This window comes from Trachypithecus francoisi, unplaced genomic scaffold, assembly GCF_009764315.1.
Source record: "Trachypithecus francoisi isolate TF-2019V2 unplaced genomic scaffold, Tfra_2.0 Lachesis_group5, whole genome shotgun sequence".
Lineage (NCBI taxonomy): Eukaryota > Metazoa > Chordata > Mammalia > Primates > Cercopithecidae > Trachypithecus > Trachypithecus francoisi.
In genome coordinates, this window is record NW_022681470.1 from 109183889 (window position 1) to 109202028 (window position 18140).

The following is an 18140-nucleotide window of genomic DNA, read 5'->3' on the forward strand; positions in this document are numbered from 1 at the left end:
CTATACCAATGGTAATAGGATCATTAATGCCTTTAAATCTAACCAGATCAGTTCAAAATTTTTATCCCTAATGTTCTATTCCTCTGGAGCCATTTCCAGTACCTACTTGATGTTTATTATTGATACTAATGGTATTGGTCAGGGTTCCATCAGGGAAGGAGAACCACTAAGCATGTTGTGTAAAAAGAGATTTATTATGGGAAGGTGGCTTTACAGAATTGCTGGAGAAACTGGGAGAGTAAAGGTTTGAATGAAGAAGTTGGAGGACCAGAGAAAAGCCACTAATCAAACTTTTAGGACTCAGGAATGCCAGCTGCTGGAGCAGGATCCTAGAGAGGAGAGTTTATGAAAGTCTATTGCCTCTGTATCTGGGGTTGGCCTGGGCTTTTTAGTTTTTGTTGGTCAGAAGGGTCAGGATTTGCCAAGTAAGGCTAAATGTGGTGAGAATAAGTATAACCTGGAACCTGCTGACAATTCTAACTTATGACAGCTGCTAAGTAATTGTGGCAACTGCTTCACTTCTCTGCCTTACAAATCATTCACAAATTAATCTTTTGGCCAACTCTAAACCAGAACCACGCAAGGGATGGGATTCTGGGAAATGTAGCTCCAGCTTACCCAAACTGACACAATACAAGACTACCACATGCCATTTATTTAGCTGCTTGATATTGAATGAATTATTTAATGTCTATGAGTCTGTCTCTCTAAGTCTCTTTCCATCTCAGAGTCTGGGCATTATCTTGTGTGGGAGGATACTTTCCTGGATTTCTGCAAGATGCGCTATGGCTGGCGATCCCCCATTTACAAATCCCTTGATGTGGGTGATGTCTCCTTCCACTGGCCACTTATGACTTCATCTCAGACTCCTGGCTTCTGGTAATCCCTCCCTAGCTGGGGTCACCTCTCTCTTCCAGGAAGCCCTCTTGGGCAGTCCACTCTTGGCCTGTGAAAAACATGCAAACATCGTGCTCTGCTGAACTCTTCGGGGCAACTCACTCTCAAGGTGGTCCTCTGGACTCTCTCCAGAGCAACCAGCCAGCCATAGCCACTCGCCTTCAGATTATTTTCAGGTCTGAATTCCTGGGTTCCTCATACTCCAATGGATTCAAGTCAAGCTCTTGGAGTTCTTCTCTGGAATCCCCCTCTGAAGTGGGTTACAGTAAGAAAGAATCACACCATTGGCCAGGGTGGAAGAAAGTGACAACTCTCTCCAGTCAGATCTTCACTACCACCTGCCTTTCAACCTTAGTTCTTAGCTCTCTCTCATTCAGTCTGGAGGTGGATAACAGGTATTCATCACCCCTTTTGCAAGTCTAGCATCTTGATTTAGAATGTAGGAGGAGTTTAGTGTAGTTGACACTCAATTTTATTTTACCTGACCTTTAGGGCCTCTGTCCAAATTTTGAGATGGGAAGAGTCCCACTTAAATATGTGTGTTTGACACATGGTAGAGTTTCACTAATAGAAGCTATGGTGTATTGCCAATCACCCAGCCTTGTGGTCAATCAAGCCTTTAAAAATGGCTGGAATCCAATTCCTCTAGACCAGACTGAAGGGGAGTTTGTACCCTCTTGTATGGTTTGAAAGGTAGTTGGTTGGTCCTCCTTATGCCCAGTCTACATATCTATTGTAAATAGAATGTTTACAGCCATATGAGCCCAGTAGCTGCTGTGCCCATGCACACGCCCAGACTCGTACTTGATGACAAATCACAAGTTCCAGGAAACCAGGAGCCATCTTAGCTGCTCACATTGTGGGGAAGAGGGAAGTGAGCCCTCCTCAGTTCGTTGAGATGGAGTCCATCTCAGCTACAGCGGGGTGGGGGGAGGTGGGAATGTGCAGTTGTGTGCTGGGCTGTGTGCTGCCAGTGTGCCCTGGGCTGGCACCTGTCTTGATGAGTCAGTCTCTGTGCTAAACTGGTTTTTATGTATTTTGAATATTGTCCTTGCTTGTAGGCATGGAGATACTCAGATCCACAGACACACAGAAACACCAGCAGCAAGGCTGGGCATGGTGGCTCATGCCTGTAATCCCAGCACTTTGGGAGGCCGAGACAGGTGGATCACGAGGTCAGGAGGTCGAGACCATCCTGGCTAACAAGGTGTAACCCTGTCTCTACTAAAAATACAAAACATTAGCCAGGCGTGGTGGCGGGCACCTATAGTCCTAGCTACTCAGGAGGCTGAGGCAGGAGAATGGTGTGAACCCGGGAGGTGGAGCTTGCAGTGAGCCGAGATTGTGCCACTGCACTGCAGCCTGGGTGACAGAGTGAGATTCTGTCCCCAAAAAAAGAAAGAAAGAAAGAAACACCAGCAGTGTACATGCATAAACAATTACATCTTCACACACGGTGCACATGCAGTTATTTTCCTTAAGCTTAAAAGCAGAAGTTTCATGAAACTGGAAAATATGAACCGAACTTATCTAAGGTGTGACAAAATGTTGGGAAAGCATCTGCCCTGAAGTCTTTCTCTTGGCCTCTTAATCTTTACGTTTTCATTTCTTTGTTAGATATCACAGGTGGCACTGGAAGGGATTAAAGCAGGCAGAGGCACAGCCTCAAATACATATATGTATATATATCCCCAAACTCAGGAATACAATGCAAAGTTATCATTTCCAGATTGCAAAAGTATATTGAGAAAGATTCAACTAAAACACTAAGGCTTCAGTTGGCAAAATTTTTGTACAAAGGATCAGATAATGGGCTTGGCGCGGTGGCTTATGCCTGTAATCCCATTTTGGGAGGCCAAGGCAGGCGGATCACCTGAGGTCAGGAGTTTGAGGCCAGCCTGACATATGATGAAATGCCATCTCTACTAAAAATATAAAAATTAGCCAGGTATGGTAGCATGCACCTGTAATCCCTGCTACTTGGGAGGCTGAGACAGGAGAATTGCTTGAACCCAGGAGGCGGAGGTTGCAGTGAGCCAAGATTGCACCATTGCACTCCAGCCTGGGCGACAAAAGCAAAAGTCCGTCTCACAAAAAAAAAAAAAAAAAAAAAAAAAAAAAAAGAAAAGGATTAGATAAATATTTTAGACTTTGTGATCCATATGGGCTCTTCAAAATGACTCAACTCTGCTGTTTAGCATAAAAATAGCCATCGACAAGAAGACACAAATAAGCATAGTTATGTTCCAATATAACTTTATTTACAAAAAAGGAAGCAGGCTAGATTTAGCCCGTGGGCTTTAATATGCAGCCTGAAGAACCCAGAAGCTATCCAAGTGGCTTCACTGATCTCTCTAAGGTTAATAGGGGCTCCATTCTGTCTCCTTGAGAAAGGATAAAACTCAATTGTTTTGGATGTGGCATCAGTTCTGTTCTTATTATTCTGTGCTGTGCATTGTGTTCTTCTGAATGAGTGATCTCAATCCCTCTTTTTTGCTCCTCCTTCCCTCTTCCTGTGTATACATCTCTATGTGTTTCCCATTCTTCACTCTGTTCCCTTGCACTCGCAGGGTTGAGTGACTTTAGAACGGGACACTTTCACATTCATCCTTGCTAAAATCCTGGCTTCTTTTCAGGTTCCTCATCTATACTTGATGTGCAGTAGTAGAAAAAACACTTGTCTGGATCACTGGACAGGACGCACCAACAGCTTGCTATGTGACAAATCACCTAGCCTCTCTGAGCCTCCCCTTCCTCATCTGTCAAGTGAGGGAGTTGGCTAACTGGTCTCTAAAATCCCTTGCAAGCTGGGTGTGTTGCCTCACACTTGTAATCTCAGCACTTTGGGAGGCTGAGGCAGGAGAATTGCTCGAGGCTGTCTTGAGGACGCTCAAGACAAGACCAGTGTGGGCAACATAGGAAGACCGTGTCTCTATTCTAAAGAAAAAAGGGTGTGGCAGCACATGCCATTAGGGCCAGCTATTCAGGAAGCTGAGGTGAGAGGATCACTTGAGCCCGAGAGGCCAAGGCTGCAGTGAGCCATGATTATGCCACTGTACTCCAGCCTGCGCAACAGACGGAGACCCTGTCTCAATAAAAAAAAGAGAAAGAAAGGAAAGAAAGAAAGAGAGAGAGAGAGAGAGAAAGAAAGAGGGAAGGAAGGAAGGAAAGAAGGAAAGAGAGAAAGAGAGACTGAGAGAGAAAAAGGAAGGGAAGGGAGGGGAAAAAGGGAGGGAGGGAAGGAAGGAAGGAAGGAAGGAAAGGAGGGAGGGAGGGAGGGAAAGAAGGAAAGAAAGAAAAGAAAGACTTTAAAATCCCTTGTAGCTGTAAGCTTGTGATTTTAGGAAGTTGCAGCCTCAATCCAGGCAACTGTCTAAGGCCATTAATTAGGATGTCACTCACAGACCTTAATGAAACTGCTAGGATGCCAACAGAAATTAGCCACATGATCTCCTGTGGTTGGTAACCTTCCTAAAGCCTTCACAGCTGAGGACAGTGTGGGCACGGCTAACTTCAGACTGAGATTCCAATCCAGTAAGTGGAGAAGAGGAAGATAAATGACTCCAGGAACCTTATGTTCCAGGAAAATTCATTTGCATTTTTAAACTGTAGCTACAAAATGCACCCAAATATTGATTCAGTTGGAAACTGGACCCTAGGATGCTATTGTCGGGGAGGTGGGACACTTTCCCTTCTCCATCAGACCCTCCTATGTAGGAGTCTTCTGGCTACCTAAAAGATACCCCTCAAATCCCAACAAAAAAATATACAAAAAGGTAAGGAGGAAATGAACGCTTTGAGGAGTTAAAAAAATGAATTAGGAGTTAGCAAATTCCAGCATGTGTCAAAGGAAAGAGGTCTTCTCTGTAGCAGGGATGAGTGAGGTCAGGGAAGGTTGGAGAACCCAGACTTTGGCTGAGGCAAAGGCTGGCAGTGGTTGGCAACTCAGGAGAGAGTTTGCATAACATCATCGCCGCTATCAGGCCCAATCCCCAGCTCAGAGCCCACCAGCTTGTGGATGCAGCAGATGGGCAGGGGGCTCGAGCCCTCTCCCTCCCTCCTGGATACAGTCTTGAGGCTGCAGAACGAGTAGAGGTAAGCCCCCATTCTGGCCTCCAGAAGAACAGGTTGTTATTATCTGACTCTGCTAAAGCTGTCTCATTTGTAGCCTAAATAATTCACTCACCAATCTCTCAAGAAGCATTAGGAGAAAAACAAAACCTGACCCAGCCCTCATGCTCAGGTTCCCATTGCACAGAAGGCAGGCCAGGAGGCTGGGAGGCAGTCCCGCACTGCAGAGATGGCCTGCCTTCAAAGGTTCATGGGGTTGGCACCCTTCTGAAAAAGACCCAGAGTCTGTTTCTGTACAGCTAAGACTTAAGCTATTAATAAGACTAGCTTTTGCATTTTAAAGTCATTTTAAAACAAAACAAAACAACAACAACAAAAACAAAGAATATGCAACAGAGACTGTATGTGAGCTGCAAAGCTTGAAATATTTACTATCTGGCCTTTTCCAGAAAAAGCTTGCCAATCCCTTAATCCATCCCCATCCTCCATCCTCCAACCTTAAAGGAGGCAATGATGATCTTTGACCAACTCCCTGACTACCCTACCCCATGAGCCCACCATCTGCAGAGATTCTGAGTTGTGAATTCTGGTATTTACAGTCTAGTAAGAAGCTGGCACCATTGTTCACCCCATTGCCAAAAACAAGAAAATAAACTGGAGTAGGGTGAGAAAGGGGGAATATCAGTCTTGGTTCTACTGTGTGGGGAGGAAGGGAGAAGCTGAGACTCAGCCACAAACTGTAATCTGATTTGTTTCTCTGAGGGTCAGAATTCAGCATTGTCCAGGTTGGTCTCTACTGACACTCCCCTCCCTAGGGCCTTGGTGATCTCAATGCCCACAGTCTCAGAGGCTGCAATTCTCTTACTGATGAGATATCTAAGTAGCCCATGCCTCTGAGTCCCTGAAGCCTGTGTATCATCCCTGAGCCATTTAGAGTGTCAGCCTGACTGCACTGATCTTTATTTCTAAACAGAGGTTCTAGCCTTCCACCCCTGCTGCCCGGCAGGGGTCTCTGAAAAGAGAAGACTCTAACCAGTTCTACGTCCCACCTAGAATGTCTCCTGGAGCCAGAGTCTTTGAGAATTATAGCCCAAAGACTCCAGAAGAGATGGGTCAGAGTGGCAATGGAGATGCCAGCTGAGCCCCAGCTGTAACTGAGTTGAGTGACCTCTGGGTGTCATAACACCTGCTTGAAATTTTGGAGGATGAGAGTAGAGTGGAGACCAGATGGTCCCACATCCCTGTGTGTGGATATTCTGGATTGTTTCAGACAGGAAAACAGTGACCTTAGTAAAAGTCCCTGCTCTAGCATCTCCCAAGAAAAATGTTGCTGCTGTCTAGCCTGTACTTTGCTGGTTCCAGTAACTTGAGATAAAATTAACACGGGAGGCCTATGTTGGAATCCTATTACTCAGGCTAGTGGAAAATCATCAGTCTTTGAGGTTTGGGAGCCCAGGCTATGAGATCTTGGGCAAACTGCCTCACCTCTCTGGGGCTGTTTCCTCATCTGTTAAAATAAGCAAGCAAACAAAAAAAACCTGAGGTGCTTGCATGGAGGTGATTTTAAAGTCCTGTCCATCCCATACCCAATGAATGGCCCAAACCAGGCCATACCTATGCCGAAAATTTGCTGGGAAGTTATTTGGCTTTATTTTTACTTTCCTTCCCCAAGTCAATCCAATCCCATCCAAATGAGATACCGCTGGTCTGGGATAAGGGGAGAGTGTTTTCCTGCAACATGTTAGCAGCTTGCTGGGGATTCAGAACTGATGCGAAAGAGGGAGGTGGTGGGTGCTGAATGTGACCTCTTGTCTCTATGCCCTGTGGCCACGGGGTATCTGAAGAACTGTGGGAATCTCATTCCCAAACCCCCATCATGCCATAGCATGTGGCCCAGAAGCCACGATCTGGTATCAAGTACTTTAACCTAAATTATCTAAATTGTCTGTCATCAACTCTCCAATTCAACTGGACATTCCTTAAGGGCAGGAATTGTGTGTTGACCTTCGTGTCTCCAGAGAAACCCAGCTCCACACTAGGTATGTGGTTGCAGATCCATCCATATCTGCTGAGCGGCTTAACTGAAATGCCCCGGAAAGACTGATGCTGCATTTGGCATGAGGCATGTAAGTGAATCCCCATCTTTCCTGGCTGATGACCGGATACCAATCTTCAGTCCATGACTCAATCAAGCCTTTCTTGTCCAGGCCGTGACCCCCAAGAGCTATCGTGTGACCTGGTGAAGAAGGGATAGGGTAAGGTTAGAGAAGCAAATGCCTATTCCATTCCAGCATGCCAGAGACTACCCAGAATATGCAGGTCACTTAGAGGCCACTGCTGCCGATCCTCTCACCCTAAAGCAGGCCGGGCTGGGAAAGCATGGCCTGGTGACCGACGCAAACATACATCACACAAGCCTCCCCACTGTTTGCTTCAGAGCAGCTACCCAAATTGTAAGCACTTCCTTACAGGCTCCAAACCCACACCTATAACACGGTGACAAATGTCACAAGCTCTGTAGTGGGTCTCATTCTCTTCTGATCTTAAATATACTCAGAATGGCTGTCCCTCATCCCTGCCTACAGACAGAAAGAAGATGCTCTACTTTAGAGCCAGTCAAACTTTTTCTTGCTGTAGCTCCTTTTGTTCTGTGCTCTGTGAAAATGGTTGCTCTCTTCAGAAGCTGAAGGTTGTCTTTTTTTTTTTTTTTTTTTGAGAAGGAGTCTCACTCTGTCACCCAGGCTGGAGTGCAGTGGCATGATCTCTGCTTACCACAACCTCTGCCTCCCAGGTTCGAGTGATTCTCCTGCCTCAGCCTCCCAAGTAGCTGGGATTACAGGCACATGCCACCATGCCCAGCTAATTTTTGTATTTTTAGTAGAGACGGGATTTCACCATGTTGGCCAGGTTGGTCTTAAACTCCTGACTTCTTGATTCACCCACCTTAGCCTCCCAAAGTGCTGGGATTACAGGCGTGAGCCACTGCGCCCGGCCCTCCTTCTCTATTTTCTTCTGTGTTTGCTTGTTTGCTGCGTGTGGTGGCAGGGAGGGAAAGCCAAAGGCAGAGCCCTGGCTCGCTCCATAGTGTCACTCTTCTGTACCAATGGCGATGACAGAGCAATGCAGCTGATTAACCATGACACACATGGAGCTGCTAACGAGTTTGATAAAAATTTAATTACCCCTTGTTCTGTGGGGCAGGCAGCAAACCATGAAAGTAATAATCCTCTTGGGTGCTGTGACAGTAGACAGAGAAATCTGACTAGAGGAGGGTAGGTATGAACTGTAGGGAGTCAACAACAGTGGGAATGCGGTGGGGGTGGGGGACGGTCACGGCAGAGGTGAGTGGCAGAGTGGCTACTGTACCTGGAGTTCAGGTAGAAGTAGCAATTCTTCCCTCAATTATCTAGATAATTTTTCCCATTCTCTATTATGTTTTTATAGGCCTGATATTTTCTGGAAGCAAACTAATTCCAGGCAGAGAGGAGGAAACCAGGGTATATGCACATCAAGAATCTGCCCAGCACACACTGGATTTCAAGTCCTGACCCCCCTAACTCCAGTCCCAGTGAGAACAGACCTAGGAGGACTGTCTGTGAATTTCATGGTTCACGATCTCACCTTGGGACACTGACATCCTAGACCTCCAAGGCTTCTGTGCCCCCTTTTCTGCCCCTGGTAGAGGGGGAAGGGGAGGGTGGGATGAGGTGCCCACCCAGGGTACCTTGGTGGTTTTGACTTTGTGTCCACTGCTGCAGCTCCATCCCGACAGGTCCGGGAGCACCTTACACTCCTCCCCTGGCAGGCAGGGCTCCATCTGACACCACCATCTCTGCAGGACGATGGAGGCTGTGGGAGCAGGAGGCGGAGTGCAGCTCTAGGGTCTCTATGAGCACAGTGGGCAGCCAAGAGCAGGTCTGCGAATGAGGTGCACGTTTCCACACACCCCTGGCCTTGAGCCATGCGTTTCCCTTGTCTTTCCCCTACTCCAGGCTGCCTAGAGAGGCAGTACTCAGGCTGAGGCCTGGGGACATAACCCTCAACTTTAATCCCACGGATCCCTGAATCTCCCCAGACAGTGAGGGGTGAAGGCAGGCAAAAGTGTCTCTAAGGTGACCGTGTCACTAGCATAGATGCACAACCAGTATACTCCCTCTGGTGTGTGAGCAAGGGTGTGAGTCGTCTGGAGGGGTCTACAGACCAGGAGTGCATAGCTGGCATAGCTGGTATGTGCATGACACAGTGGGCATGTGTATGGGGTGCCAAATGAGTGTGAGGGTATGAGTGTGGATGTGAAGGATCACATGTGTCCACATAGGAAAGTGTGAGAGGAGGGGCTGAGAAGGAGAGGAGGGTATGCGGAGGCGGCCAGGGAAAGGAGCAGCAGGGGAAGGAGCTGGAGGAAGTGTGTGGGAGAGGAGTGGGGTTGTGTGAGGGAACGTGCCTGTGTGTGCACCAGGCAGAGGGCACGGGAGTGTGGGAGGCTGTGCGCATAACGAGAGCTTTTCTCATCTATGACACAGGGATGGGCACGTCTGCCCTCTTCTCCCAGAGGGGCCCCACCATTTGAGACTAATCATGAAAGCCCTGAGACGGGTATGAAATTGTATCCCCAGCAGATGGCGAGGCCCGAACAGGCCTCTTTATGGCTCGGCTCAGGGCCCTGCCCAGGTCCTGGCCTCTCACTCACCGTCCACGCAGGAGGGCTTTGCCCGCGTGGTGCCGGCCACCTGGCCAGAAAAACAGGAGCATTTCACCGTCTGGGAGCGCTCCTCGATGCGGTTCCGGTTGCAGCAGCGGTGAGCTGCAATCACCTCGCAGGTGCCCTGGTGCACAAGCACTGAGGGGAGCCGTCCAGGATCAGACGCCCAACATGCCGGACCCACTCCCTCCCGCCACCCGGGCTGGCCTCCAGCCCCTCCTTCCTGCTTCAAGGAGGGCTATGGAAGAGTGGAAGAGATGGCCAGTGGCAGGGGAGGAGGAAGTGGATGAAACCTTCCAGCCGCTTCACAGAGCTCCTACTCTTCCTCCCTCCCCTGTGAGGCGGTGCTCTTCATCCTTTGGCAGAAGACAGAGTCCGGCACCAGCCCCGCCTCCCCCGCTTCCTCAGGGTGAGGGCAAGGGCCCCAGGGCTTACAATGCGTGGGGAGGATCATCCGCTTACACAGGCTTTAGCCATCCCAGAAGGAAAACCACAGAATTAGGCCAGGAGGCTAGAGTTAAGCCCCCACCCGAGGGCTTCTCTCACTACAGAACACCTTCCAGCCTGGAAGGAGAGGTGAGCACAGGGTCTGCCCAGACCTTCTCTGGGGCAGGACAGCAGGGATGGGCAGAGTTCCCTGGGTAAAGAGCAGAGGAGGAGCCGGAACCCCTAGAATCTCTGGATTTTACTCTGCCTCGGAGACCTGCCTGCTATGGAACAAGGTGGAGTGGTGTCCAGCTTCCCAGGTGTCCTGGGAAACTCCCTCCCTGGGCCCTGCCACCTCCTCCAAACCTGTGGCAGTGGGAGGCTGCAAGGCAGCTAAGGTCAGGCGGGTCCACAGCCAGGTCAGGCACAGTGCCAGCAGCCAGCCGCCTCTGCTCCAGTTCCGCGCAGCCCTCTCGCTCATCCTGTGGAGAGAAGCACACATTCTGCTCAGCTCCAGGCAGAAGCTCCCCTGTGCCCAGCCTGGGCACCTTCTCTGTGCCACACACACTGGGAGGCACAAAGATGGGGAGGAGGCACATCTTGTCCCCAGGCATCTTTCAACCTGGCACAGAGTCATGCAGGCAGTAATGAGTGCTACAAGAAGAAAAGGAGAGCCTTTGGAGGAGACGACATTTAAGAGACATCTTGGAGGATGAACTAGATATGGGCCCATGGAGGGCTGTGACATGGGAGGGACAATAATACTGACTCCTACTCTTTGAGTGCTTGGTTCCAGCACTCTACATGCATACTCTTGAATTCTTCACAACTGTCCTACAAAGTAAGATTATTATTACCGGCTGGGTGCGGTGGCTCAAGCCTGTAATCCCAGCACTTTGGGAGGCTGAGATGGGCGGATCACGAGGTCAGGAGATCGAGACCATGCTGGCTAACATGGTGAAACCCCATCTCTACTAAAAACACAAAAAACTAGCCAGGCGAGGTGGCGGGCGCCTGTAGTCCCAGCTACTCGGGAGGCTGAGGCAGGAGAATGGCGTGAACCTGGGAGACGGAGCTTGCAGTGAGCCAGGATCCGGCCACTACACCCCAGCCTGGGCGACAGAGCGAGACTCCGTCTCAAAAAAAAAAAAAAAAGATTATTATTACCTGTTTTACAGATGAGCAAACCAAAGCTCAAAAAGCTGGGACATAACCTAAACAATCATCATTAAAAGACTGGCTGAATACATCATAAAGAGTCTGTACAAATGCAGTCCCATCCAGATAGCTGTAAAAAAACCAATGGGGAAATGCTTTATATTCTGACACATGCAATGATCTCCAGTGATAATCCACTGTTAAGGGGGGAAAAAAAGCAAAGTGTAGAATGGTGTGTATACAATGTGTATAAGGCAGGCCAGGAGTGGTGGTTCACGCCTCTAATTCCAGCACTTTGGGAGGCCAAGGCAGGAGGATCACTTGAGGCCAGAAGTTCAAGACCAGCCTAGGCAACATAGCAAGACCCCATCTCTACAAAAAATTAAAAAATTAGTCAGGCATGGTGGTGCACACCTGTCGTCCCAGCTACCCCAGAGGCTGAAGTGGGAGGATTGCTTGAGCCCAGGAGTTTGAGGCTACAGTGATCTATGTCTGAGATACTGCAATCCAGCCTGGGCAACAGAGTGAGACCCCAGCTCAAAAATAAATATAATAAAATGTATATAAAGGAAGGATTATCTATGTTGCTCAGATATGCATAAACTAGCTTTGAAAAATGTATTTTAAAACCAGTAATATTGGCCGGGCGCGGTGGCTCAAGCCTGTAATCCCAGCACTTTGGGAGGCCGAGACGGGCGGATCACAAGGTCAGGAGATCGAGACCATCCTGGCTAACATGGTGAAACCCCGTCTCTACTAAAAATACAAAAAACTAGCCGGGCGAGGTGGCGGGCGCCTGTAGTCCCAGCTACTTGGGAGGCTGAGGCAGGAGAATGGCGTGAATCCGGGAGACGGAGCTTGCAGTGAGCCGAGATTGCGCCACTGCACTCCAGTCTGGGCGACAGAGCGAGACTCCGCCTCAAAAAAAAAAAAAAAAAAAAAAAAACAGTAATATTGTTTGCCATCAAAAAGGGAAACTGGTGGCTGGGAGATGGAGGTAGAAGAGAGACATTTGTCTTCTGATTTATTTCTTGCTTTGTGAGCTTCCAACCATGAGAATGCAGTAGCACTTCAATTTAAACAGAATTTAAATTTAAAAAGGAAGACATGAAACCAAGGCTAATAGAAGTCAAATGACTTGCCCAAGGCCAGGCAGCATGTGGGTGGAAGAGTCCAGAGCCTAGAAGCCTGCCCTCTGCCCACTGTACCACCTTGCCTCTGCTCTCTTCCCCTTTCCTTTTCCTCTTTCATCGTTGATGGTTTGGGCCTCCCAAAGCTACCCTGAAGGGCAGGCTGGAAATGGAGGGAATCCTAAGGAAGCAAGAGGCACAGAGTAGCTAGGAGCTGCCCAGTCATAGAAGGGAGTGGGAGCACTACCAGGAGGCAGCAAGGCCACAAGCTCATGGGTGGGCCTGGAGCACTGCTGGGCCCCCACAAGTGCCAGTGCAGCTTTGGGAATACCAGAGGCCAAACCAACTGCCAGGACCCAGTTACTCGACGGATAGGGTACCTGATCTCTGTCCACCCCCGCTACTCCCCATCTTCAGTGTCTCCTCACTCACCTTTTGGGGGATCTTTCAATTTCTGTCTGTTCATCTGCTGGCCTCAGACTCACTCCACCTGGACAAGTAGGAAAGATTCTTAGGGGGCTGCAAAGGATAGAGGGAGCCCATGGCGCTGCAGGGGTGAAGGGCAACCTGGGAGAGGGCAAGGGGGTGGGCTGGGCACTGAAGTTCAGCCCAATTCTGAAGCTGTTCTCAGGTGCCAGGGCAGGGACAGTCTCTTCTAGCCTGAGACTCTGGAGGGGCCCTTGCAGACTCTGGGATCACACAGGGTGGTGAACCTGAGAAGGGTGGCCTGAGGGAGCTTCTCTATCCCAAGAGTGAAGCAGGGTGATGGTAGGAAGGGGTCTAAGAATCACGGCTGTCATCTCTCTGGCCTTGGGAGGGAGCTCTGAGGGTCAAGGAAGGAGCAGAACCTGACAGATTCCTGCTAGAAGAGGCACGTGGGAAAGATTCCTGAGGCCCTGATCCTCTCTGCTTCCACCTCCTACCCACTATGGCCCCTGCTTCCTGGACTCACATGGAGCTGGCTTGGCTTAGCTATCCTCGCCCCCATTCCCACTCCAGAGGACTAGAATGGGGACACTTCAGGTCCCTGAGCCTTTGAAGGCCACAGCCTCCAATAGCTTTCCATGTCTCCCTAAGAACCTCTCTTCCCTCACCACTCTAAAGGGAGGCAGAACTGAAACATATAGGATGGTGGGGTCCCATAAGGACAGAGACCCCTGAGTCCTAGCTCCCAGGAGTGAGAGCCTAAGGGGGATGTGGAGGAAGACAGAGGAAGAGGTGCCAGCTCCCAGGGGATGGGTGTGCTCCATGGGCTGAGCTTCCCACCCTTCTAGATGTGCCTCTTTTCTGAGTAGGCATCTCTTCTCCCTGCCCCCTCTTTTTGACCATCACAAACGCAGCTTTGTCTTCTGTCAGGTGATCCTATTTCCCTCTGAGCTGCAACATCCTCCAATCCAACTCAGGCATCTCTCCTAGGAACCCTAAGGCCCAAAAGACCTCGGTGGGGTGGGCAGCAGAGGGGTGGGGGGTGTTCATTTGGGCTCTCATCCCTGGCATTCTATTCCCTCCCCCCACCCCGGAAACAGCTGGACATAGAAACTTCTGGGATTTGTTTTTCGACTTCCATGCTCCTGCCTCAGTTTCCTAGCCTATTTTTCCTAAACCCCAATCCAGGGGTTTAGTGAGGCTGAGTTAACAGCCTGCATGATAAGGATTTGAGGATGTGAACCACAAGAACCTTCAACCTTTCTTCACCTTCTCTCCCCACAACCCCCCCTAACGCCTACTCATTCCTCCACATTCTGAGCCCCACACCTGGGACTTACTTGGTCCACGGTGGTGCCCACTGGTTCGACCTGCTGGTCTGAAGTCTTCCTTGCCCGTGAGCCAGGGACCAACACTCCGAAAGACAGACTTTGGGAGGGAGCGGCCAGCTTGGGTGCTGTCTAGTCCGGAGCCCTGTCCCCTTCACCAAGTTGCTGCGCCCCGGGACAGCGGGGTTCTGGTCAGGTTGGCATCATCCACAGGGCAGGCCCGGCTCTGGGCACAGGGTAGCTCCGGGCCCGGCCCCACCAGCTCTGCAGAACTCAGCAGGGTTTTTTCCAGGGTTCCTGCCGGCAGGCCGGGGAGCGCGCAGCAGCCGCCGCAACCGCCGTCTCGCCCCGGGCTATCCCTGCTCCTCCAGCCCCGCGTGGGCGCCGCCGCCTCCTTCGGGACAGCGCCAGGCGCTCGGCTGAGCGGATGGGCACAGCCGGGACGCAGCGGCCCCTGGCGGCCGAGGGCAAGAGGAAGAGAGAGAGGACATCCGGCCCCCGCAGGTTCAGTGCGGTTGGACACCTCCCTGGTGCAGGCCCGGCAACTCAGAGGAGGTCCCTCAAAACCCTCAAGGTCTGGTGGCCCTCAGTGCCCTGGCTCAGGGGAGCTGGAGGTGCTGGGGGGAAAGGAGCTGGGAGTGACCAGTGATTGACTATACCCTCAGGGTTTTTGAGCTTCGCAGATTGCAGAACTGCGTTGTCCAAGACTGTAGCCACTAGTGGCATGTTGATACTTAAATTTAAATCTAAATTAATTAAATAAAACTCAAAATTCAGTTCCTCATTAGCATGCACCATATTTCAAATGCTCAATAGCCACACGAAGATAGGGACTGCCGTATTGGACAGAGCAGATGTAGAACATTCCCGTCAGTGCACAAAGTTCTGTTCGACAGCACTCTTCTAGATTGATATTTAGGAGGGAATAGTGAGTATCTCTTCCTCTCCCAGAAGTGGTGCTCTCAGGGGCTGGGAGGGCTAGAGGAAGTACAAGGGTGTGGGCATTAGGCAGGAGGACAGTAGTAGGCTATGAATGGTCCCTATGGATGATAACTGTGAATACCAACATGGGAACTAAACTGAGACCTAGTTTCTTGTTTCCCTTCCTTCCTTTCTTCCTTCCTTCCTTCCTTCTTTTCTTCCTTCCTTCCTTCCTCCTTCCTTCCTTCCTTCTTTTCTTCCTTCCTTCTTTCATTCTTTTTCCTTTCTTTTTTATTTATTTATTTTTTTTGTAGGGGGACAGGGTCTCATCACTCTGTCACCCAGATCTTGGTTCATTGTAACCTCCAACTCCTGGGCTCAAATCATTCTCCCATGTCATCCTCCTGAGTAGCTGGGACTATAGGCGTAGTCTGTAATGCACTACCAAGCCAGGGTTAAATTTTTGTATTTTTTTTTTTTCTTGAGGCGGAGTCTCGCTCTGTGGCCCAGGCGGGAGTACAGTGGCCGGATCTCAGCTCACTGCAAGCTCCGCCTTCCGGGTTCACGCCATTCTCCTGCCTCAGCCTCCGGAGTAGCTAGGACTACAGGCGCCCGCCACCTCGCCGGGCTAATTTTTTTTGTATTTTTAGTAGAGATGGGGTTTCACCATGTTAGCCAGGATGGTCTCGATCTCCTGACCTCTTGATCCGCCCGTCTCGGCCTCCCAAAGTGCTGGGATTACAGGCTTGAGCCACCGCGCCCGGCCAATTTTTTGTAGAGACAGGGTTTTGCTATGTTGCTCAGGCTGGTCTGGAACTCCTGGACTCAACTGATCCATCCACCATGGCCTCCCAAAGTGCTGGGATTACAGGCGTGAGCCACCACTCCTGGCCTGAGATCCAGTTTCTTTATCAGAAAAATTGTAATGTAATTAATTGCAACTGAATAATTCTTTACAGGGATCTATTCTGGATGTGAAAGTATTAGACAAGGCCGGGCGCGGTGGCTCAAGCCTGTAATCCCAGCACTTTGGGAGGCCGAGACGGGCGGATCACGAGGTCAGGAGATCGAGACCATCCTGGCTAACACGGTGAAACCCCGTCTCTATTAAAAATACAAAAAACTAGCCGGGCGAGGTGGCGGGCGCCTGTAGTCCCAGCTACTCCGGAGGCTGAGGCAGGAGAATGGCGTAAAACCCGGGAGGCGGAGCTTGCAGTGAGCTGAGATCCGGCCACTGCACTCCAGCCCGGACGAAAGAGCAAGACTCCGTCTCAAAAAAAAAAAAAAAAAAAGTATTAGACAAATGAGAGGGAGTTGTGTTCTGTGAATTTGAAGGAACTTTCCTCTTAGTTTAAGAGGCCTTTGGGTTTAGGGTGATGTGAAGGGGAGAGACAAGGCAGAAGATGACCAGTTCTGGGCCCTGAGCCATCAACGTGGCCTGAGATAAAGGGGCCTGTCTTGAGGCTGTCCAGTCCCCCTCCTTGGCTTAAGCTTCACGCTCCCCCGGCAGGGCCAGTCACTGAGCAGAGTCTTACTCTTCACAGAGAAAAACATCCCACAAGTCTGCTTCTTCGTACCCCACCCCCTTTTCCCTCTCACTTTCCGCTGCCTCAGGGATGAGTAGAGGTGATGACCTCACCAGGTTCTGGGACAGTCTGAGGATGGAGGAGGCATAATGATGTCAGGAATAGGAGGTGAGAGGTTCAGAGAGAGGGAAGCCTTAGGATGAGGCCATGGCTGGGGGCTGTTCTGGAGCCGCAGGGAGCTGTCATCCCGTGCTGGTCGTCTGGTGCTGGGGCTGGGGGTCTCTGGGTTAACCTCTGCGGACTTCTTGCAGCCACACCATGGTGCTAGAAAGGGCAGGGAATAGGAAGCTGGGTGACACCAAGAAGCGGTAAGTAAACTGTCCCAGAAACACTGAATAATAAAAAACAACCAGGAGTTATATTTGTTTCTTCAGTTGCTGGCTTGCTGCTGGTGTTATTTCTCTGAGAGTTGGTTCCAGTGTTTCTCAAATAGCAGGGGAAAACCTATAGAAGCAGGTTGTTCTTTGTCCCTGTCTGCCTTTGCTGCTCTGTTTGCCTTGGGGTCTGTTTTTTTTCTCTCCTGTGACTTCTTTTCCTCTGGCTCTCTCTGCCCAAAGCTCAGGTGCAACATAGCAGGCATAGTAAGTCTATCAACCTGAATGACCACTGTGGGATCTTTATTTGGAAGATGCCAAGAAAGTCATCCCTTCTGGGGACACAGTTTAGCCTGGGGAACAGAGTGGGATGTGGTCAGAAAGCACATGGCCGACAGAGCTCAGAAAAGTTCCAGCCGTGAACTGGGTGTAGTAGTCCCTGATGGCTACCTCCAACTTGCATGATGGCCACAACAGCCTTGTCGCCATTTGAGATGTGTGGGTGGGTGGTGTCTGTGGATACCCAGTGATCAACTTTCTGATAGGCGATTTAGAGACAGAGCTTTTGTGGCATCAGGTCAGTATCACTCTCTCCCAGAGGGGAGAAATTAGGAAGAACAGGCAGCCAACCAGTCGCTGAGCTCGGTCCTGGTCTTCCAGCGAGTGGGCTTTTACGCTTCTTAGGCAAAGGCTTAGCCTGGCCTCTGTCTCCCCCTGGCGGCAGACATAGACCTTGCTTAGCATTCCCGGACAGCTCTCAGCCCTGGCCCTAAGAGAAGGAGGGGAGGGGAGGAACTCCCACTCCTCTCTCTGCCATTGATCTCTTTTCTAGCCCTTCCTCCCTGATCCAGAGAACTAAGCTTGGTTCTTAAGACAGAGCAGGTTTGAATGTCAGGAGGCAGACATAGGTGTGAATCTTTCACTGACTGTGTGACCTCTTGGGGCAAGTCACGGTAAAATGACAAGAAGCGTCCAGTTCTGCCTCATCCATGAAACTGATAGAAAAAACCCACCTTGAAGGATTGGTGTGCAGGATAAATAACCTAATAATGTATGGAACGTGCTTTATAAAGAGCCTAGTCGGCAGTACGTCTTCAACAAATAGTATTTGTTATGTTGTAATTATCCTAACTATTAAGAGCTAGTCCTGCTGTGATCAGGGAAGGTCTACATTGTGGGAA

The 18140-nt window shown here is 50.0% G+C and overlaps 1 protein-coding gene across 3 annotated transcripts; it reads right to left on the reverse strand.

Annotated features, from left to right (window-relative positions):
* Nucleotides 1–6599: 6599 nt before the first annotated feature.
* On the reverse strand, nt 6600–14233 carry TAFA3 (TAFA chemokine like family member 3). Of its 3 annotated transcripts, none has more exons than XM_033200074.1 (6): nt 14151–14233; nt 12817–12874; nt 10463–10578; nt 9659–9808; nt 8693–8817; nt 6600–7204 (listed from the first exon to the last, which is right to left on the reverse strand). In XM_033200074.1, the coding sequence occupies exons 3-6, from the start codon at nt 10575–10577 to the stop codon at nt 7193–7195; spliced, it is 402 nt and encodes a 133-aa protein (XP_033055965.1). In that variant the 5' UTR covers nt 10578; nt 12817–12874; nt 14151–14233; the 3' UTR covers nt 6600–7192. The 3 variants fall into 3 exon arrangements, with proteins under 3 accessions (XP_033055965.1, XP_033055963.1, XP_033055964.1); XM_033200072.1 differs by having other exon boundaries at nt 8693–8885; XM_033200073.1 differs by lacking the exon at nt 14151–14233 and adding an exon at nt 13098–13624 and having other exon boundaries at nt 8693–8885.
* Nucleotides 14234–18140: the final 3907 nt, after the last annotated feature.

What these genes read in the sequence shown, in the direction of transcription:
- TAFA3 (XM_033200072.1), bottom strand. Translation starts at nt 10,577, where the DNA reads ATGAGCGAGAGGGCTGCGCGGAACTGGAGCAGAGGCGGCTGGCTGCTG. An exon ending in AAAGCCCTCCTGCGTGGACG is followed by an intron (nt 8,886 to 9,658) that starts GTGAGTGAGAGG and finishes CCTCATTCGCAG; the next exon opens with ACCTGCTCTTGGCTGCCCAC. An exon ending in ACAAAGTCAAAACCACCAAG is followed by an intron (nt 7,205 to 8,692) that starts GTACCCTGGGTG and finishes CTTCTTCACCAG; the next exon opens with GTCACACGATAGCTCTTGGG.